At 45.2% G+C, this 23406-nt stretch overlaps 1 protein-coding gene across 3 annotated transcripts in view; it reads right to left on the bottom strand.

The window, feature by feature from the left end:
* SNX30 (sorting nexin family member 30) overlaps positions 1–23406 on the bottom strand; it is a 105491-nt gene that overhangs the window by 10554 nt on the left and 71531 nt on the right. For all 3 annotated transcript variants that reach the window (XM_029201347.1, XM_029201348.1, XM_029201349.1), the window contains 3 exons: positions 23008–23203; positions 21425–21624; positions 5098–5184 (listed from right to left, as the gene is read on the bottom strand). In XM_029201347.1, coding sequence (XP_029057180.1) covers positions 5098–5184; positions 21425–21624; positions 23008–23203 — 483 coding nt within the window. The remainder of the gene's footprint in view (positions 1–5097; positions 5185–21424; positions 21625–23007; positions 23204–23406) is intronic.

Here is a 23406-nt window from a genome sequence, read left to right as displayed (position 1 = left end):
ATATGGAGTTTCAGTTCCATAAGATGAAAGGAATTCTAGAGATTGGTTGCAACAATAATGTGAATTTACTATAACACTACTGAACTGCAGTTAATAATGGTTAGGATGGTAAATTTTACGTTTTGCGTATTCTGCCATGATTAAAAATTTTTTTTAATATATCGGGGAATAAAAGAGGGGGCTAAGGAGGGGAGAGGCCAAAGGGTAGAAAAACTCATGGAAAAGCCTACATGTGTAGGCTTAATAAAGGAGTCAGCAAAAGTTACTAAGAAAAATGGGCACAGAAGCAGGAAGTGAGTCAGAGACAGCAGAGCCATAGAAGCACAAGGGTGGAGGAGGTTAGAAGAGGGAGGAGATGGGAGGGCTTAAAAAGAAGAGAATAAGAGAGATTGCGTGAGCTGCCTGAAGTGACCAGCTGCCGAAGTTGCCCAACCCTGCGGAGAGGAGGGCTGCTGGCAGCAGGTGCTTGGGCTTGCGTTCCTCTCACTTTTGTTTCTTTCTGGATGGTGTCTTTGTGACAATCGATTTACTGACTAGTAACACCCTGCATTCCTTTCTAACTCAATGTTCTGAGTTTTTGACTGAGGTACTGTTATCGAGTTATGCCACCTTGTACCTGGAGCAGGTAGAGATGGGACTATCCGATGCTAACGGTCAGGTGTTGCTGATCACAAGATACCAAGAAGGGAAAAGAATCTCCAGCCAAGACCTCAAAACACAACGATTTCTAAACAGAGGACAAGACTGCATTCTTCACATTGGTTCCCCTACCTCTCGTGAGAAGTTCCATTACAGAATATTGGTTGTGGAGCGATGGGAGAAGGGTAACACGGGATGAGATTCAGCACGTGTGTGCTGGAGAGCAGGGTGGTAACGTGAATTCACTCAACATTCACTGAAAAATGTATTAATGAACTCTTTCCACGTGCCAGGCATCTCTCAGCCCTACGATATGAATCTCTACCTAAGTATCCTTCTTGGAGCTAGGCTGGAGGCATCACATTATCTGCTCCCATGAGGGCAGTAGGTTAATAAAGTCCCCAAAGATTATATAAGGCAGACATGATCCCAGTATCGGGGGAGAAGTGCCAGGACCAATGACAGAACCAATTCAAGACGGTTGTCTTCTCGGCTATATGCCACTAAGTGAAAAGCAGGGCACAGCTTCCTAACTGGTGCTGTGTGAACGACAGCAATATTATCCCCCCAGCCCTCTGGGAAGCCAGAGTTCCTGACTGGTCACCTCCAGTTTCAAGCAACCTGGTCTTTGATCTCAGTGCGCCATACAAATATTTTCATTTTCTATGGGAGCTGTGAGACGAAGAGAAGTTGAGGAAACACTGAGGCAGGGTAAAGATTGAGAAGAGGCTACTGAATTTGGCAAATAGGAAGTCACTGGTGCCCTGAAAGAATGCTTTGAAAAAAAAAATACATAAAAAGAAACAAGCTTCAGAGAATGGCAGCTGAGGAGGGAAAAGCGAGCGCCCAAGTGGAGAGCAGATGCAATGAGAACAGGAGCCACGAGTTCCCCAACACCCGCTGAATGGACTAGCAGACACAGACGGAAGAGCCAGCGGCAGGCCCAGGTTCTCTGCCCAGTCCCTCTAGCATCAGCCGTGCATCTTACAAAAGCCGGAAGCCTCACCCCTCAGTGAAGCAAAGATTGCTGGGAGCCCTTGTGGTGGGGATAAAGGGCTCCCACTTTGGAACCAGACACATCCGTGGCCCAATTCCAGCTCCACCGTGTGTGAGCACTGGCGTGTTAGTCATGTAACTCCCCTGAGCACTGGTTCCTCATTGACAGAGGCTGTTATAGGAATCCAGTAAGGGAGCTGACAGAGTCCTGCCCTTCTGTGGCTGATAAGTCTGGTTTCCTAAGCTAGGCTGAGATCACAGCCGCCGTGGACAGGACTGGGAGTTATCAGGTGTGTGTCTCCTCACTTGTCGAAAGTATCTGGAAACAACAGATACCCCTGCAAAACTCTCAGGTCTGCCGAAGCTCCATATTAACGAGTCTCCCTGTTCCTATCTGCTACTTCACAGCTGAAGTTCTTGCTCTCTGCCACATCCTCCCCATTCCAGAATGTGCACCATTCTGGTGATTCTAAGAGACTCTGAAGGTCCACAGCCTTCAAGAGGCCTGTCCCACTGACTGCAGGTGCTCCTTCCTCTCCTCACCTGCTCTCACCCCGAGGAGCGGCACTTCAGCCCCTCTCGCGGTCCGCTCCGCCCGGCCCCGCACCACAACACCTCAGCTCCACGATGACACTGCCCACTCCCAGCAGCCTCTTCACCTGGCCCGTAGCCAGTACAAGCTACCAGTGGGTCAGGGCCTGAAATACTCCCTCTCTTTCTTTCTTTTTTAACCTTGTATGAAGCATTCTCTCCTCGCACCCCTTCTTCTTTTATTTTTTGAACCAGCAACCTGTGAATATATTAGCATTTGAAAAGAGTCAAATGCAGAATAAAATGTGCAGGTTCCCCCCATGGTTTACCCTCATATGAGTCCACAATAGACTGTGCATGCTTCCCGTCCAGTTTTAAATGCCATTCCTCAGCCCCCTGTGTTTCTAGTAATAGCTTTGTCTCAAGCTTCTAAGGAGGGGCAAATTCTCAGATTTCCCCCAGTCTGTGGTCCTGACAGATGCAGCAGAAGGCAGCCAGCCCCCCGCAACCCCCAGCTGAGTGCCTGTAATTTCTCCAACCTCAAAATTAAAGTGAGGAAAGCCAAGCCTGCAAAAGCAAAGCTCCATCTTCCTGAGAATAAGCCACCTCGGGGTCTGCTGAGTTTCGTCAACCTAAAAACAAAGCAAAACTTCAAATTCTGCGATACAAACGTTTTCCCTCAGCTCTAGAGGCCTCACCGCTGCCTGCCCTCAGCACACGCCGAGAAGCTGCAGCCACGGGGCTCTCCGTCCGGCAGCTGGAGCCACGGGGCTCAGTCCTCTGTCCTCAGATGTCCACTCCAGTGTGAAATCCCGGTGAGGGACACGGAGACCCAAGAGGCCATTTCCTTCTTCTGGGTTACAGAGAAGTGACCTCTCCATGCCTTCACATAAAATCAACTTTCCCTCACTCCTCAGAGCAACGTTTCAAGATTTCACCTCAAAACAGAATCAGCCCCAAGGTTCCCTCAGATCTTCTGTTAACATGCCCAGACCCGGCGCCTCCCTGTGAAAACTCTCCATCTTTCAGTGGGAATCTGGAAAGTGAAGCTCAAAACATAGAACAATAAACAAAGCACAGAAAAATCTTAAGCTACTCATTTCCTACAACAGGTCTCTCCCTGCTGATGGGTGGTCAGGGAGGAAAGACGCTCAGGAGGCGTGGAGAAGCGGGGGACACTTTGGGACACAAGGAAACAATGCCCCCAACAGTGCAGTGAGAAAAAACATTTTTAATAATTAAGAAAAAAAAAAAAGTGGCAACAAACCCAGAAAATGAAGCTCTCATTCAGCAGTCCTACTAGAGGCAACAGGAGCTAGTTTGGAAAACAGAGGCTCTACCAGTGAAGCACCTGTTACGACATCAGACACTGGGCTGATTTTTCCATCTTCACAGCAATCACATGTACGAATCCCACAAAGGCTAATGAGCAAACCAGTCCAAGCTGGGGGACAGAGCTGGGATTCAAACCCAGGGCCATGTGATTCTAAATCCTGTGCTCTGTCTACCAAACCATGGTTGACTTGGACAGGCTGCCAACTGAGCCCTCCTTTGCCCACCAAAGTAGTGGCTGCCCCAGACCCTAAACTGGAGACACAATTTCTGCTGCCCCCACCATTGGATCCCACTCACTGGTACATGGTCGGGACAGCCCCTGTTTTGTTAAGTATCACCACTGCTAAATAAGTAGCCAAGTTCACTCTGGTGTGGCTCAGCATCCCACGAGAGAGAAGGAAGACAAACTCCGCCTCCCCACGGTGTGCTGAGAGGGTATAGGCGTGTTTGGGACCTCCTGGTTGGTCTCCTTGGCTAGAAAGAAACCCTTCCCCATCTCGTAAGGACTCCTGTGGCCAAGAGGATGAGTCGTATGGGTAAGTGATGCTCCAGGGAGGTGAGAACAGCAGCAGCAGGAAGATTTCAACACTCCCTGGGAGGAGAAGGGAAGTCACCCAGGCCAGCAAGAAGGGTAGAGCACGAGGTGGGAGCTCTCCCAGGTGGAACACGTGAGCCAGAAACAGCTGTTTCCTCTGCTCTGTCTGCTCCAGAGTGGGTGTGACCTGCAGTCAGCCAGCAATCCAGGGCACAGTCAACATTTAATTCGGCCTATTACTCATAAACTTTAGCTCCTGTCTTTGGAAAGGAACTGTCCCCAGTAGGGCTGAACATGTACTAAATGCCAAAACCAGCCTCTGACAAAGCTTGCATTCGGTGCTGAGCAGGTACGAATGCTGACAGAACTATTTAAGTGACATCGTTTAAATACAGGACCTTCAGCTTCCAAACTAGGCTAGTGGCAGAACCTGCTGTCTTTCCTCCCCTCCCTAGCCAGGAAGAGTGACTTCTATACTTATATTTAGAAGCTAAACTGTTAAGAGTGAACGTTTTAAATACAGTATTCCACGTCATCCCTTTAAGTGAGACTGAGACGTGGGCTCAGCAGGCCGCGTTCCACAACATCAGCGGGACAGCTAGGAATCGGTCGGCGGGGCGGGCTGCCGAAGGCAGGGGCAGCTGTGCACACAGTGCTGCAAAAGTGCTCACTCTGAGCTTCTGTACTTTTCTCCTCCTGGGTCGGTTACAGTTTGTGGACCAGTCCGCAAATCACACTTCTGAGAACACTGATCTAGACTGTTCTTCCCCAGTCTCCTCAGCCCCATTTCATAGACAGGAACTGCCTATAAATGGCAGAGCTGGAAACCTTAAAAAACAAACAAAACAAAAAAACAGGAAACAGCAGGAGAGTCAACCGCCAACGTACATTAGACATAAAAGGGAGCAAAAAGAGGAAAAGAACAGCATCAACCCCGCCCAGTTAGCACTGACCATCTTGGTCATGTGGATCTAGGGACACGAATTCGCTCGTCATCCGGGGGGCATCACTGCCAGAAGCCCGGAGTAGCCCGCCCGCCCGCCCCGGGGGGTTCCCCTGACCTTGGGCCGCTCTTCCTTCCTCAGAGCCACAGCTTCCAGTTTGGCTTCGTACTCAGCTTGCACTTGGTCCCTTTTCTTCAGCACGCTCTGTGGGAGGGAGAAAGGGCAGCGTGAACACAGCTGTTGCTTCTGTACCCCGTTCCTCCTTGAATCATGGCCCCAGCCAGCCAAGCGCTCCTAGGACGGTCTGGCTGCAGCATGACACAGGCTCTGGAGGCAGCAGGGGTGGAGGAGGGAGAGAGGGGAGAACTGTGCTCAGAGACGGAGCTTTCTAGCACGGTAACTCAGCCTGACGCTGAAAGCGACAGAGGCCTGGGAAAGGGCGAGGTAGGGGGAGCGGTGCCCACCAGCAGGCATGCGCACAGGGAGAACTCAGAACTGTGCACAAGGAGAACTCAGCTGTGCCAAGACGTGGAGCCTGGCAGGTGACAAGGCGGGACGTTCTCTGAACCGTTAATGAGAAAGTCTAAGTCACGAGAGTTCTTGTCTCTTTAATTCACTGAGTTGACCCCTGGTGGACTGATTTGCTCATTGATCATTATTAGCTACTTATCTGTCCTCCACTCTGGGCCAGTTATGCAAAGAGCAAAGAGATACAGCTCGTATTTGAGGGGTTCCAGCTAAGGGAGAGGTTCAGACACGGTAGGAGGCTGCTTGTGCTCAAAGAGCCACGGACGAGGCCAGAAGCCCTGCAACCATGCGGCGAGCCCGCCAGAGTGAGCGGTGATGGGAGCCAGGCTGGGTGGAACAAGGCGGAGGCAAGCCAGGCACCCAGGATGCAAAATTTAAGGAGACACTCAGTCTTGGGCCCTGTGCAAGTTCAAGGTTGGCACCTGAGTGTGTTTCCCTAAATCTGTGCCCTGGGCGCCTCCCTCGCCTCATCTGCTCCTGGCTCTGCCGCTAAGACCTCACCAGGTAGAACAGAAAAGTATCGGTTTCATCCCAGGGTTTCTTTTTTCTTCTTTTAGTAGAACCACAAGTGACAAACCAAGAGTAATAAGAACTTCCTTTGCCACTAACTCAGAAGACACAAACTGCTATGAGAGCTTTGAATCTCACGCTCTCTGGCAGAGCGTGGAGTCCGGGCAGGAAGGAGCCATTTCTTGGCTAAAGAAGTGGACACCCCGTGTCCCTAGCACGTGCTAAAAGGTGATGAGTGACTGAATCACTGACAACGCTCTGACGCTTCTAATGGAAGGCGTCAGCATGGGGAACCTCAAGCCTCCCCTAAGTAAGTATTTACTTGGAAAAGTGTTTCACCACTAGAAGAACATGAAGTAAAACTTGCAATAGCTTCCCTTTTCATTGTCTGTCACTCAGCATTCTCTTCGGCGCTCTGAAGTTACCTCCCCACACCCATCAACCTCTGAGCAGGAACACTGATGGTGCTGTTCATAGAACGCTGTGTTGTGATGGAAACGTTCCATGATCTGCACTACCCAGTACAGCGGCTGCTCGTCCCACGTGCCGACTGAGCTCTTGAAATGTGGCTGGTGCGACTGAGGAACTGGATTTAAATTTTTATTAATTTTTACCTAATTTGATTAAACTGAAATAACAGGACTTCCCTGGTGGTCCAGTGGTTAAGAATCTGCCTTCCAATGCAGCGGATGTGGGTTCGATCCCCGGTCGGGGAACTAAGATCCCACAGGCCGCGGGGCAACTAAGCCCACACGCCACAACTGCTGAGCCCGTGAGCCACAATGAGTGAGGCTGCGTGCTGCAACTACCGAGCCCGTGTGCTCTGGAACCTGTGCGCCACAACTACAGAGCCCGCATGCTCTGGAGCCTGCATGCCACAACTAGAGAGAAGCCCGCAAACCACAACTAAGACCCGACACAGCCAAAAATAAAATTAATTAAATAAATAAATATTTAACTGAAATAGCCACCTATGGCAAGGGGCTGCCATACTGAACAGAACAAATCAATAAAAAAAACAGAACAAAAAAACAGGGGTCCTTTCTGGATTTCACGGAGCGGAAAGCATTCTAAATCTACTGGTCTGGTATCAGCACTAGCTGCTCTCCATGGAGACACAAATATGGTTCCCTCGGGGCCAGGGGCAGGGGCACCTAGAATCCATGCCATGGACTCCCTTCACAGGACGCCTCACATCTTCCTGGGAAAAGCGCACATCCAGGCTGGGAACAGGGTTCCAGGAACTAGGATGAGTTGTTCCAGTGACACATCCCTGTCAGTGTGGCAAGAACCTCACAACCAAAGCTAGAAATGCTCTTAAAACAATACCTTGGAACACAACACAGCTGTGTGTGTTTTGCTCTCTGCTGTATCCCCAGCACTTGGGTAAGTGAATGAAGGAAGGTTAAGGCAAGGCAGAAACAGGGTGAGGACGGCTGTGTAGGGCGGGGCAGGGGCATGCAGAGTGGAACGCAAGTATCTCCACGCCCCTCACCTTGTTGATTTCTGGTAGCCACTAGAATCAGAGACCCCTACAGATCTCTGTGAGAAGCTCAGGTGGTAAATGTCTGCAGGGACCAGCCTCCCACCCAAAACAGCAGATTCTGCCGATAAACCTGGCCACACTAGCCTGTGGTTGAGGGGGCCTGAGCCTACGATGGAGTGAAAGGGCCAAGATACTTGTCAGCATCTGCAGAGAAGTTCCTGGGGCCCTCCTGTCCCCAGTTCTGCTCCAAGTCTCTCTGTAGAGGTTGCCCAGGCCCCCAGGCAGGGAGGGATGGTGAGAGGAGCCCTGTCAGCTCCACTCAGCTAAATGCATCTCCTCTCCCTACCCCCAAAGCAGGCAAGGGGGCCCCAAGATTCAGCCACACACACCCCCTCCCACTACTGGGACCGTGCCTTCCTTGGCCCAGAGGAGAGGTAAGGGCTCTGTCTCCTCAGCCACTGCAATCCCAGCCTCGCCTGGAGCAACCAGACACTGCCTTCTCATGAAGCCTGACTGGAGGATTTGGGCTAACATCCCTGCCTCAGTGGACAGCGGAAAAAACTCCCAACAACAACAAAAGCTCACAACGACCCTGCGGCAGTGAAAGGATGCCACCGCCATTCTACAGGCAAGAACACTCAGGCACCGTGGAGGGACCTGGTTGAGGCCACACTGCTGGCTAAGAGCACGGTGGTGACTCACTCAGGCTTCTCCTGCCGCGTTCCAGGGCAGAGCGTGGTTTCCCAGCCTGCCTGCAATCCAACCAGGCTAAAGGCTAAAGGCTGGGAAACCTGTTCTGAATCAAGATAAACTGTGGAGACTACCATCCTCGCTGGGAGCACCTTTGAACACCACGGTCGATGGTCTGCAGGGACTGGCCTCCCAGCCGAAACGGCACAGATTCTGCAGATTAACCTGGCCAGACTAGACTCTGGTTGAGGGGGCCTGAGCCTACGATGGAGTGAAAGGGCCAAGATACTGTGTCAGAATCTGCAGAGAGGCTCTTCTATCACTGAGTGACAAGCAAAAGACATTTGTCATCTGAGCTTCTCACAGAGATCTGTAGGGGTCTCTGATTCTAGTGGCTACCAGAAATCAACAAGGTGAGGGGCGTGGAGATACTTGCGTTCCACTCTGCATGCCCCTGCCCCGCCCTACACAGCCGTCCTCACCCTGTTTCTGCCTTGCCTTAACCTTCCTTCATTCACTTACCCAAGTGCTGGGGATACAGCAGAGAGCAAAACACACAAAACCCCTGCCCACCTGGAGCTTACATTCTAGAGGGGAGGCAGATAACACACAAGTAAAATGTAACAATATAGCGCATGTAAGGCAGTGCTAGGTGTCCAGGAGGAAAGATAAAATAGGAAAGGAGGATGTAAAGCACTGAGGGTTTGGGAGATGACGAATTGTACACTGGGTGGCCAGGGAGGACCTCAATGAGAGGTGACTTTTTTTTTTTTTTAATAAATTTATTTTCTTTTATTTATTTTTGGCTGAGTTGGGTCTTCGTTACTGCACGCGGGCTTTCCCCAGCTGCAGGGAGCGGGGGCTACTCCTCGTTGTGGTGCGCCGGCTTCTCATTGCGGTGGCCTCTCCCGCTGCGGAGCACGGGCTCTATGCCCGAGGGCTTCATTAGTTGTGGCAGACGGGCTCTAGAGCACAGGCTCAGCAGTTGTGGCGCACGGGCCCAGCCGCTCCGCGGCACGTGGCATCTTCCCGGACCAGGGCTCGAACCCGTGTCCCCTGCATTGGCAGGTGGATGCTCAACCACTGCGCCACCAGGGAAGCCCGAGAGGTGACTTTTAATTAGAGACACGGAATACATTTCTCTCAAACGCTATATATATTTTTTAATGTAGAGCATTTCATCACAATTTCAAAATGATCCTAGTAATCTGCAACTTCACTACCCTTCTTTTCAAATGCAGAGGAAAAAAATGACTTGTTTCTTTAATAAATAAATTGCAAGGAAAAACAGAGGGGGAGGGATTTCTAAAATATTTCAAGCAATGTATGGATTTTATTTATATCCCAATTTGGGAAAAAACTATAAAAACAGTGTCTGAGACAACTGGGGAAATTGAACACTAACTGGAAATTTGAGGAAATATTAAGGGGAAAAAATCTGTTTAGGTGTGATAATAATGTGGTCCTTTTTCTTTTTTAAAAGAATGTTTGCATTTCAGAGATATGTATTTTTGTATGAAGTGATGTGATGCCTGGGATTTGCTTTAAAATAACCCAGGGGGCGGGGGCTGGGAGCAGGGGGAGGAGAGCTAGAACAAGATGGACCGTGAGTGGGCGACTGTTGCAGCCGGCTGATGGGTACGTGGGGGACGGTTATACTTCCACCCTACTTTTGGATATGTTTGAATTTTTCCATGATAAAAAAGTTAAGCAATGGAAACATAACACCTGTCATCCAAAATGTTTACTTTACAAACTAATAACAGCCATTAAACAAAAGTGTTTGGAAGTTCAATCACAGATACATTCTGTGTTTTGGCTCTCAACATCTACACTGGATTTTCTCCAAGAACGTGCCACAATGGTCAGTATCAATAGGAAAGTCCAACATCCAGGAAACAGGCAAGTCTCCACCCCCAGAGCTCATGCTCATGCCTCCCCCTGAGGAGGCTGTCGGCTCACAAACGTGGAGGAGGGGGAGAGAGCAGCCAAAAACAGCCCCAATGCAAATGGTCAGCAGCTACCAAAAAGCCTCCACAGGTCCGGAAGGTTTTTAAGCTTCAAGTCTTTCTGTAAGAGGGACATTAGGATGCAGGGTTGACAGTACATAGTGGCTTGTATTCTGGTGCGCCAAGGGCTGACAGCCCAAAAGACCCAGGAGGAATTTGTGTAGAATAATGAGGGTTCCATAATAAAGAAGCTCAAATGAGAATAAAAATCAAACACCCAAAACCAAACAAAACCCAGACTCACAGATACAGAGAAAAGATCGGTGGTTGCCAGAGGGAAGAAGGGTTAGCAGGGTTACAAAATGGGTGAAGCGTATCAAGAGGTACAAACTTCCAGGTATAAAATAAGTAAGTGGACTTCCCTGGTGGCACAGCGGTTAAGAATCCGCCTGCCAATGCAGGTGACACGGGTTCAATACCTACCTGGTCTGGGAAAATCCCACATGCTGCAGAGCCACTAAGCCCGTGCGCCACAACTACTGAGCCTGTGCTCTAGAGACCGCGAGCCACAACTACTGAAGCCTGCGCGCTCTAAGGCCTGTGTGCCACAACTACTGAGCCCGCATGCTGCAACTACTGAAGCCCGCACAACTAGAGCCCATGCTCTGCAACAAGAGAAGCCACCGCAATGAGAAGCCCGCACACCGCAACGAAGAGTAGCCCCCGCTCGCCACAACTAGAGAAAGCCCATGCGCAGCAACAAAGACCCAATGCAGCCAAAAATAAATAAAATTTAAAAAATAAAAATAAATACAATAAGTCATGGGGACGTACTGTATAGCCTGGAGAATAGTCAATAACACTGTACTAACTCTGTAAGGTCACAGGGTAAATAAAGTTATTCTGGTGATTGTTTTGCAATGTATACAAATGTGGAATCGTTATGTTGTACACATGAAACTAATATGTCAAATATACTTCAATTTTTAAAATTTATAATAATTTAAAAAGAAATCTGACACCCGACATAGCCCTATGGCTTGTCTTTGGGTGCCCCTCTAGGAGAGCATTTTCCTATGGGGAGGAAAATTAGTCTGAACTTGGTCCTGATGACATAATTTCTGATTAAATGACTGAACTTAGGTTGCCCCATTCAACATGCTCTTTTTACATATTCATTCTTTGATGACAGACAACCTGTGAGTTAAATTTTCTAGGGCAATGTTGGTAATACTAAAACCACACATTTTGCCTTAGTTTTAAAAAATACTTGTTACAGAAAATTTGGAAAATAAAGAAAAAGGTAGAGGAGGGGGGAAAAAGCACCCCCAATCTCATCTTTCAGGCACAACCAGTAACACGTTTTGTCTTTACTTTTAGTCTTTTCTCTTGAATGACTCCTTTGATGCTCCCCACTTCTCTGTGTCTCTTCCTGGCACTTCTGTTTTTCAGATGTTGGATACCTGAAATATTTTGGTCTGGCCCTCTCACTTTTATATTCTTTTTCTCTCCAATCCTCCATCTGTCTTTCTGTTTCACTTTAAAGTGATTTCCTTAACTTTTTCTGCTAACTCTTCTATTGATTTTGTTTTTTCATTTCTATCATGATCTTCATTTCCATGAGCTCTTTGTTTATTCTCTGGATTTTAAAAAATGCTTGTTTTATGGCTGTGACATCTCTTCTCTTTCTGAAGATACTGATTTTTTTTTTTCCTGGAAGTTTTCTTCTCCCTCAATGATGCTTTATGTTTTTCCTTCTCTGTATTTACTTGATACTCATATTAGAACCTTCCCTTAAATATCTGGCGACCCTTATCTGCACACTCACCTAAGAGGGAGACACTAAAAAACTGGTTGAAAGCTCTGTGACTTCGAGGTCTTGCTGACAGTTCTCTACAGGGACTCTGCTGGGTCATTTCATTGAAGATTCCCCCATCCCTCTCAATATCAGTATATTCTAGTCTCTTCTCCCAAAACCTGTTTAGATTTTTCCAAAAGGCTCTTTTAATGCTTGCAGGGAAGGTATAAGGCTGAGAGCCAAGCAGAGGAAGACGACTAAGAATCTCGAATCTCAGTAACCTTTTGCTTTAGCCGCCACCTTTAACTGTGCCTGGCGGCTCTTGGTCCAGTGACCCTCTATTTTTTTTTTTTTATCACCCTCCAGCTCTGCCCGAGTGGCAAAGCGATAGTGGCCCCTGTGTGAGGAGGGAGGACAGAATCGGAAGCCCTAACTGCTTCTGAAACAGACCCCTGACTAATCCTTCTCTTTCACTCCATCTTTCCCTCAGTCCCAAGGTACTTGGTGCTGCCAATTCTTGACCATTTTGAAGGAGTCCCCGGTGTAAACCAGGTGGCTTCTCAGTCCTTCCCCACCGTCAGCTTAGGTGGCTTTGAGTCGCCTGAGTCCCCGTCACCTCTCAATTTGCTTTCAGCTCCTCACTGCACTGTGATTGTTTCCCTTCCTGCTGCTCTTTGTCTTCGCGGAAGCATACCTTTAGAAAAAAGTCATTCTAGTGTCGTTTTGGTTTCATGAAAAAGAGGAAGTTCCAATATGTATCCAGTCTGCCCTAACTCAGAATCTCAGAGTTTTAATTTTTATACTTTTCTAATTTTTAAAAACATTTGCGATCATCATGTACATTTCTACATCCTGATTCTTCACATTTTCAAGAAATCAGGCCCTCAGTCCATAATCACTTTTGTTTAGGAAGGAGGACTTTTCTCCCCGAAATCAATCTTCCAGAAAATCTTTTTGGTTTTTGAAAGGCACCAGAAGTGGGCAACCTAAAGCACTGACTAGTCACTTGACTCATTAGCTCCGCCTTGTGGCCTCTGAGGAGAAAAGGTGGGCAGGCTGAAGAAACCATCCGGCAATTAAATAACCAGCATTTGAAAACAGCAATCCTGGAACATTGCTCAAAGTATTTATCTCCAACTCAAACTGTCCTCAAACCCAAACTTCTGCATCCACAGCTTACACCTCTAATCACGATCAGCAATGACTTCCATATTATTAAATCCGATGGCCACCATTTATCATGCTCTTTCTAAAAACACTTCTCTTGGTTTCCCCTAAGGTCATCCTCTACTCTTTTTCTCCTACTACACTGACCATTCCTTCTCAGGCTACTTTCCTACTTGTTCCACCCCCTAATTAGGTGCTAGACCACTAAATATTGCCAATGCCTCAGGAAGCAGGCCTGGACTATTTACCTCGATCTCACCTCACCAGATAATCTCCCTGACTCTCGTAGATTTAAACGCCATCTATACAGAAATGACTGCCAAATTTCTATTCCCACTCTAAACTCATAACCAGCTGCCATGACATCACTACTTTAATGACTGACAGGCATTTTCTTAACTGAATATGGCCAAAACAACCTGATTCCCAACTGCCCAATCTGTTCCACCCCAAACTTCCTCATCTCACTAAACAGGACCACTATCAACACAGCTGCTGAAGCCAAAAACCCAGGAGTCATCCTCAATTCCTCCATTTCTCACTTCACATCAATACAGCAGCAAGTCTAGTTGGCCCTTCATACAAAATATACACCAAATCCACCCACTTCTCCAAGCTCCACCACCTCAGTTATCTGCCACCTGGCTCCCTGCAACAGTCTCCTAATGGTCTCCGGACCTCCTCTCCCCGTCCCCCGCCCAACAACCCATTCTCCATACTGCAGCACTAGCTGTCTTCTTAAAGTAAAAACTGTACCCTGTCATTTCCCTGCAGGAAACTAACTGGCTTCTCTTTTATTCCTAAGAACAAAATCCAGACTCTTACCAACCATGGCCTTTAAGATATTACCGTATGTCCTGGCTTTTACTTATCTCTTTGACCTCCCCACCTGCCACCTGCTCCCTTGCTCAACTGGCCCCACTCACACTGGCCTTTACCTTATCAACCACTCTTCTGACTCTCACCTCACTAGTCATCACCAAGACCTCTGAGATAAGCATGCTCTTTGACTTGCAGATAAAACTCTCTTAAAAATAACAAGGTACGTAACAATGAGCAGAGTTCCCTATGCTTTGAAAAAGAATAGATACAGGTGTATGTATAACTGAATCACTTTGCTGTACACCCGAAACTATCACAACACTGTTAATCAACTCTACTCCAATATGAAATAAGAAGTTAAAAAAAAAGATACATGACATACAATAGTTATATATCTGTAAATGTTCCAATCGCACCACACTGCCAACTTCAGTATCTGCCAACTACCTGCTGTGAATGAGGCAGTGTGGGATATGAAGTATGGGGCCCTGCCCTAATCTTCTTAAATAAAGATTCTCCAACTTTTGGCCTGGTCATAGTGATGCCAGTACTCAAAAGGCACTGCCAGAACTTGCTAAAGACTCTAACGTGTTCTCTCTCCGCCCGTTACTATCATAATTACATTTTACACACACGTTGTGTATAGGATGTGAGCCCACACAAGGGCTCACCTGCAGATGTCTACAGTGTGCTTAACTTGAGTCTTGAGCCTGAGGGTAACTTTGGTACCCCTCTCTCTCAAGCACTGTTCGCTCCGTAGCAACTTTGGAATACACATCTTCAACCATCTTTCCAGTACAAGCTGTCCTCATTGTTCCCTGAACATTATTCATCTGTTCCACATGGCCTGATAACGACCCTCCTTTTTCGGTGCTTTCTCTCTGCCTCCAAAGGGAACAGAATGTACCCAGCCACAATTATACTTAGAGAGAGATAATTTGAGCCTCAGCTTTGAAAAGCAGGAACTGATCCAGTTTCTCTCACCAACAGTAAAGACACAAATATAAGGTGGCTGCTCATGAGAATTGGGGCCATGGAACAGAGAAAAGATCTACCCATGGGGCTCTGCTTCTTCATCTATAAAATGAGCAAGTTAGACAAGATGAGCCTTGTCTACAATCGTAGTAGTCCCCAGAAGCTATGCTCTCCAACCAGTCTAAGTGCAGACTGGGGCAGTTTCTAATGTGGACATTAAAGCATCTGATCCTTACCACTTTTGTTCTAAAATTTTACAATGATATGCTTTGCGTTGGTTCTCTGTCCATTCCTTTTGCTGGGTAATTAACCTGTAACGGCCTTCAGCTTAGGGAGATTTTCTTGTATTATTTCTTTCATAATTTCCTTCCCTCAGTTTTCTCTGTTCTCTCAATCAGGAACTCCTATCAGTTGGATGCTGAACTTCTGAGATTAACCCTCCACGTCTCTTATCATTCTTTCACATTTTCAGTATTTTTGCATTTTTGTTCTACTTTCCAACTACTTTTATTTTTTATACAGTAGGTTCTTATTAGTTATCTATTTTATACATAGTAGTGTATATATGTCAATCCCGATCTCCCAGTTCATCACACCACCACCACCACCCACCCCCGCTTTCCCCCCATGGTGTCCATACAATTTTTTTTAATATAAATTTTTTTAATTTTTGGCTGCTTTGGGTCTTTGTTGCTACACATGTACTTTCTCTAGTTGCAGCAAGCAGGGGCTACTCTTCGTTGCAGTGTGTGGGCTTCTCATTGCGGTGGCTTCTCTTGTTGCGGAGCACAGGCTCTAGGCACGTGGGCTTCAGTAGTTGTGGCACACGGGCTCAGTAGTTGTGGCTCACGGGCTCTAGAGCACAGGTTCAGTAGTTGTGGTGCACGGGCTTAGCTGCTCCACAGCATGTGGAATCTTCCCAGACCAGGGCTCAAACCCGTGTCCCCTGCATTGGCAGGCGGATTCTTAACCAGTGCACCACCAGGGAAACCTGGTTGTCCATATGTTTGTTCTCTACATCTGTGTCTCTACCTCTGCCTTGCAAGCCGGTTCATCTGTACTATTTTTCTAGATTCCACATATATGCATTAATATACAGTATTTGTTTTTCTCCTTCTGACTTGCTTCACTCTGTATGACAGTCTCTAGGTCCATCCACATCTCTACAAATGACCCAATGGCTGAGTAATATTCCATTGTATATATGTACCACATCTTCTTTATCCATTCGTCTGTCGATGGGCATTAAGAGTGCTTCCATGACCTGGCTATTGTAAATAGTGCTGCAGTTAACACTGGGATGCATGCGTCTTTTTGAATTATGGTTTTTCTCTGGGTGTATGCCCAGTAGTGGGATTGCTGGGTCATATGGTAATTCTATTTTTAGTTTTTTAAGGAATCTCCATACTGTTCTCCATAGTGGCTGTATCAATTTACATTCCCACCAACAGTGCAAGGGGTTCCCTTTTCTCCACACCCTCTCCAGCATTCACTGTTTGTATGTTTTCTGATGATGCCCATTCTAACCAGTGTGAGGTGACACCTCACTGTGGTTTTGATTTGCATTTCTCTAATAATTAGTGGTGTTGAGCAGCTTTTCACGTGCCTCTTGGCCATCTGTATGTCTTCTTTGGAGAAATGTCTATTTAGGTCTTCTCTCCATTTTTGAACTGCGTTGTTTTTTTGATACTGAGCAGCATGAGCTGTTTATATATTTTGGAGATTAATCCTTTGTCTGTTGATTCATTTGCAAATATTTTCTCCCACTCTGAGGGTTGTCTTTTCATCTTGTTTATAGTTTCCTTTGCTGTGCAAAACCTTTTAAGCTTCATTAGGTCCCATTTGTTTATTTTTGTTTTTATTTCCATTACTCTAGGAGGTGGGTCAAAAAAGACCTTGCTGTGATTTATGTCAAAGAGTGTTCTTCCTATGTTTTCCTCTAAGAGTTTTATAATGTCCAGTCTTACATTTAGGTAAGACTTTAATCCATTTTGAGTTTACTTTTGTGTATGGTATTAGGGAGTGTTCTAATTTCATTCTTTTACATATAGCTGACCAGTTTTCCCAGCACTGCTTATTGAAGAGGGTATCTTTTTTCTATTTTATATCCTTGCCTCCTTTGCCATAGATTAGGCAACCACAGCTGCGTGGGTTTATCTCTGGGCTTTCTATCCTGTTCCATTGATCTATATTTCTGTTTTTGTGCTAGTACCATACTGTCTTGATTACTATAGCTTTGTAGTATAGTCTGAAGTCAGGGAGTCTGATTCCTCCAGCTCCATTTTTTCCCCTCAGGATTGGCTAATTGGGGTCTTTTGTGTCTCCATACAAATTTTAAGATTTTTTGTTCTAGTTCTGTAAAAAATGCCACTGGTAATTTGATTGGGATGGCACTGAATCTGTAGATTGCTTTGGATAGTATAGTCATTTTCACGATATTGATTCTTCCAAGAACATGGTGTATCTCTCCATTTGTGTCATCTTTGATTTCTTTCATCAGTGTCTTACAGTTTTCTGAGTACAGGTCTTTTACCTCCTTAGGTAGGTTTATTCCTAGGTATTTTATTCTTTTTGGTACAATGGTGAATGGGATTGTTTCCTTAATTTCTCTTTCTGATCTTCTGTTGTTAGTGTATAGGAATGCAAGAGATTTCTGTGCATTAATTTTGTGTCCTGCAACTTTACCAAATTCATTGATTAGCTCTAGTAGTTTTCTGGTGGCATCTTTAGGATTATCTATGTATAAAACCATGTCATCTGCAAACAGTGGCAGTTTTACTTCTTCTTTTCTAATTTGGATTCCTTTTATTTCTTTTCCTTCTCTGACTGCTGTGGCTAGGACTTCCAAACCTATGTTGAATAAAAGTGGAGAGGGTGGACATCCTTGTCTTGTTCCTGATCTTAGAGAAAATGCTTTCAGTTTTCACCCTTGAGAATGATGTTTACTGTGGGTTTGTCATATATGGCCTTTATTATGTTGAGGTAGGTTCCCTCTATGCCCAGCCTCTGGATAGGTTTTATCATAAATGGGTATTGAATTTTGTCAAAAGCTTTTTCTGCATCTATTGAGATGATCATATGGTTTTTATTCTTCAATTTGTTAATATGGTGTATCACATTGATTGACTTGCGTATATTGAAGAATCCTTGCATCCCTGGGATAAATCCCACTTCATCATGGTGTACGATCCTTTTAATGTGTTGTTGGATTCTGTTTGCTAGTATTTTGTCGAGGATTTTTGCATCTATATTCATCACTGATATTAGTCTGTAACTTTCTTTTTTTGCAGTATCTTTGCCTGGTTTTGGTATCAGGGTGATGGTGGCCTCATAGGATGACTTTGGGAGTGTTCCTTCCTCTGCAATTTTTTGGAAGAGTTTGAGAAGGACGGGTGTTAGCTCTCTCTAAATGTTTGACAGAATTCACCCGTGAAGCCATCTGGTCCTGGACTTTTGTTTGCTGGAAGATTTTTAATCACAGTTTCAATTTCATTGCTTGTGATTGGTCTGTTCATATTTTCTATCTCTTCCTGGTTCAGTCTTGGAAGGTTATATTTTTCTAAGAATGTATCCATTTCTTCCAGGCTGTCCATTTAATTGGCATAGAGTTGTCTGTAGTAGTCTCTTATGATGCTTTGTATTTCTGCAGTGTTTGTTGTAACTTCTCCTTTTGCATTTCTAATTTTTTTGATCTGAGTCCTCTCCCTCTTTTTCTTGAAGAGTCTGGCTAAAAGGTTTATCAATTTTGTTTATCTTCTCAAAGAACCAGCTGTTAATTTTATTGATCTTTGGTATTGTTTTCTTTGTTTCTATTTCATTTATTTCTGCTGTGATCTTTATGATTTCTTTCCTTCTACTAACTTTGGGTTTCGTTTGTTCTTCTTCCTCTAGTTTCTTTAGGTGTAAGGTTAGATTGTTTGAGATTTTTCTTGCTTTTTGAGGTACGACTGTATTGCTATAAACTTCCCTCTTAGAACTGCTTTTGCTGCATCCCATAGGTTTTGGATCGTTGTGTTTTTATGGTCATTTGTCTCTAGGTATTTTTTGATTTCCTCTTTGATTTCTTCAGTGATCTCTTGGTTATTTAGTAACGTATTGTTTATCCTCCATGTGTTTGTGTTTTTTACATTTTTCTCCCTGTAATTTATTTCTGATTTCACAGCACTGTGGTCAGAAAAGATGCTTGATATGATTTCAGTTTTCTTAAATTTACTGAGTTTTGATTTGTGACCCAAGATGTGATTTATCCTGGTGAATGTTCTGTGTGCACTTGAGAAGAAAGTGTGATCTGCTGTTTTCGGATGGAATGTCCTATAAATATCAATTAAATCTATCTGGTCTGTTGTGTCATTTAAAGCTTGTGTTTCCTTCCTTTCTGTCTGGATGATCTGTACATTGGTGTAAGTGAGGTGTTAAAGTCCCCCGCTATTATTGTGTTACTGTCAATTTCCTCTTTTAGAGCTGTTAGCAGTTGCCTTATGTATTGAGGTGCTCCCATGTTGGGTGCATATATATTTATAATTGTTGTATCTTCTTCTTGGATTGATCCCTTGATCATTATGTAGTGTCCTTCCTTGTCTCTTGTAACATTCTTTATTTTAAAGTCTATTTTATCTGATATGAGTACTGCTGCTTCAGCTTTCTTTTGACTTCCATTTGCATGGAGTATCTTTTTCCATCCCCTCACTTTCAGTCTGCATGTGTCCCTAGGTCTGAAGTGGGCCTCTTGTAGACAGCATATATGTGGGTCTTGTTTTTGTATCCATTCAGCAAGCCTGTGTCTTTTGGTTGGAGCATTTAGTCCATCCATGTTTAAGGTAATTATCGACATGTATGTTCCTATTACAATTTTCTAAATTGTTTTGGGTTTGTTTTTGTAGGTCCTTTTCTTCTCTTGTGTTTCCCACTTAGAGAAGTTCCTTTAACATCTGTCGTAGAGACGGTTTGGTGGTGCTGAATTCTCTTAGCTTTTGCTTGCCTATAAAGCCTTTGATTTCTCTGTCAAATCTGAATGAGATCCTTGCCAGGTAGAGTATTCTTGGTTGTAGATTCTTCCCTTTCATCACTCTAAATATATTGTGCCACTCCCTTCTGGCTTGTAGAGTTTCTGCTGAGAAATCAGCTGTTAACCTTATGGGAGTTCCCTTGTATGATACTTGTTGTTTTTCCCTTGTTGCTTTTAATAATTTTTCTTTGTCTTTAATTTTTGTCCATTTGATTACTATGTGTCTTGGCATGTTTCTCTCTGGGTTTACCCTGCCAGGGACTCTCTGCGTTTCTGGACTTGGGTGGCTATTTTCTTTCCCATGTTAGGGAAGTTTTCGACTATAGTCTCTTCAAATATTTTCTCGGGTCCTTTCTCTCTCTCTTCTTCTGGGAGCCCTATAATGCGAATGTGGTGCATTTAATGTCGTCCCAGAGGTCTCTTAGGCTGTCTTCGTTTCTTTTCATTCTTTTTTCTTTATTCTGTTCCATGGCAGTGAACTCCACCATTCTGTCTTCCAGGTCACTTATCCGTTCTTCTACCTCAGTTACTCTGCTATTGATCCCTTCTAGTGTATTTTTCATTTCAGTTATTCTATTGTTCATCTCTGTTTGTTTGTTCTTTAATCCTTCTAGGTCTTTGTTAAACATTTCTTGCATCTTCTCCATCTTTGCCTCCATTCTGTTTCTGAGGTCCTGGATCATCTTCACTCTTGTTATTCTAAATTCTTTTTCTGGAAGGTTGCCTATCTCCACTTCATTTGTTGTTTTGGGGTTTTATCTTGTTCCTTCATCTGGTACATAGTCCTCTGCCTTTTCATTTTGTCTGTCTTTCTGTGAATGTGGTTTTCATTCCACAGGCTACAGGACTGTAGTTCTTCTTCTTGCTTCTGCTGTCTGCCCTCTCTCCAGCTACTTTTTTTTTTTTTTTTTTTTGCAGTACCCGGGCCTCTCACTGTTGTGGCCTCTCCCGCCGCGGAACACAGGCTCCGGATGCGCAGGCCCAGCGTCCATGGCTCACGGGCCAGCCGCCCTGCGGCATGAGGGATCCTCCCAGACCGGGGCACGAACCCGCATCCCCCGCATCGGCAGGTGGACTCCCAACCACTGCGCCACCAGGGAAGCCCTCCAACTACTTTTAAAATTTGTTTTACTTTCCAAGATTTCCTCAGCCTCATCTTCCAACTTTACTTTTCAATTTTATTTCAGCCATCATATTTTAACCTCCAAGAGCTCTAATTATCCAATTGCTCTTTTTCCACAACATACTGTTCTTAATCAGCAGATGCTATTCTCAAACTCTCAGAGAACACTAATAAGAATCTCTTCCAAACTTTTCTTCTTTCATTTAATTCACACACTTGGTTCACCATGTGTTCTTTTTACATGTCCATGAGGTCAGTCCACATGTCTGATCCTGCCCACCCAGGAAGAAGGAAATCTGTACCACATGCAAATAGGCAATAATCAATTACTTTTTGATTAACGACTACAACAAAGAAAGTATCTAAGTGCACAAGAAGTGAGTCAGCTTACCTTCATGCAGTCAGAGTATAAAATATATTCCCTGAGCACAGGTAGAAAGTCTTCTGTCATGTCCTCTGTCAGCTCTTCCAAGGCTGTAGAGCAGTTGCCGATGCAGGCTGACACACCCTCCAGGGGCTCAGCCAGCTCCCCCTCTAACGCACTCCATGTGGAGTACACAGGCCCATATTCTCTCAGCTCTACAAGGTACTCTAAAGGGGGAAGAGAAACCAATTAAGATCGGCTGGGTAGCAATCACTGGTATTACTGACTCAATAACCAATGCAGCCAAGAGCTCTCTGAGTATGCTTTCCTTTAAACACAACACTGTTTATAACCAATTTTTTTAATCTCCAAAAGCTGATATTACAGCTAACACTATAACATCAATCAACTCTACTTCATAATAGGAATGTCATGCCTCTGGATAATGGGGACCACAATGCCTTTGGGGGAAAGTGGTGGGAGCTACATCCACCAAATATCTTCCTAGAAACCTACTCACCTACCCCTACAGTGAAGCCATATTTTAACAGGCAATGGAGGTAGAGTTTCATATAGGTTTAGTGGGGTGTTTTTAAAAATTAAAAAAAAAATCAGTCACAATGGAAAAATAATGGAATTTTAGGAAACAGTTGATACAAGAAATGTGGTCTTACCTAAGCAGGCTCAACTCTCTCATTCAGGGGTCACCCCAACACCTTGGTCCCATCAGAATTTACCCCACATGATCTTTAGATGTAGATGGTACCTAAAGCCATTTCTAAAACCTGCAGGCCCTACAGGATACCAACAGCAGGTAAAGGAGAATTAAAGCACAGGGAACAAGGAAAAATGTTGTTTGATTTCCCCCACAAAAAAACCTGGCCTATCATTTGTCACCAGGATTCTTGCCATTACAACAAAATGTTGTTGCCATTTTTTAGTAGCCAATGGATGGCACCTACCGGAGAATCCTTCTCTATGTGTTTCACATCACATGCCAGCATGATCATTAACACTGTTCAGGTCTATTTGGCCTACATGTGTGTAAGAAAACAAAGGGCCCCAACATTCTGGGACACAAAAAAGCAAGTGGCCATGAGAAGGGTGGGGAGGAAGTGGTGGCAAGAACAAAGGCCTCATAACTCCCTGGGTCAGGAAGAGTGGGTTTGAAATGAAGCAAGGGTAGGCAGGTGAGTCAATTTCAAGCCTGAAGGCTCATTAGGATAGTAACTTTGGCAAACACTGCTCTCATTTTGAAACATCTTTCTGCCAGAAAAGATACTTAAGTTTATTTCTTAAATGATCATTGCTATGGATGAAGGGAAGTTGAGCGAGAGAAAAGTAGAAAAGCCTAGAGGCTCAGAGTGGTTGTTTGCTATGGGGAAAGCAAACACAAGGATGAAATGCAGGGCAAGGGACGGGGTGCAAAATTATACTCTGGTCACAACTACCTCCCCCGCTTCTTGTATTTATTTATTACTTTTATAAGCAAAATGTGGCCTGGTTCTGCTGCTCCAGCATTTCTGCATTTTGATTCTGCTTGGCGCAATGAATGCCATTTCTGCAAACGTGGCCCCTGGGCCTGATCAAGAACTCAACAGCGAGCTCACCTATTTCCTCCTTGATGATCCGCTGGGCTATTCGATCAATGGTTCCCAGCTTGAGCGCAAATGTGTCTAAGTACTCGCCTATGGCTGCAAACTCGAGAGGCCGACTCCTCAGCTTGTAGCCGCCAGTGACATGCTTGACCGACTCACCCACTCGAGTCAGCAACGCCATCCCTTGCTTCTTATGGGCATTCAGGTCCTAAGGATGACATATGAACAAACAAACTCAAAGGGCTCGACTGCTCACATGGCCAGGACTCAGTAAGCCAACTCCTTTAGGCAGCTTCCTTTTGGAAATGGAAGACTCAGAAAATAAGGAGGTGAGTTAGGTTAAGGCGCTCACCACACACACACACACACACACACACACACACACACACACACACACACACACACACACAC

Source organism: Monodon monoceros, unplaced genomic scaffold (genome assembly GCF_005190385.1).
Source record: "Monodon monoceros isolate NGI ecotype Baffin Bay Population unplaced genomic scaffold, NGI_Narwhal_1 Super_Scaffold_5, whole genome shotgun sequence".
Taxonomy (NCBI): Eukaryota; Metazoa; Chordata; class Mammalia; order Artiodactyla; family Monodontidae; genus Monodon; species Monodon monoceros.
Note: the sequence above shows the minus strand (reverse complement) of the source record. Positions and strands in the feature narration are given on the sequence as shown.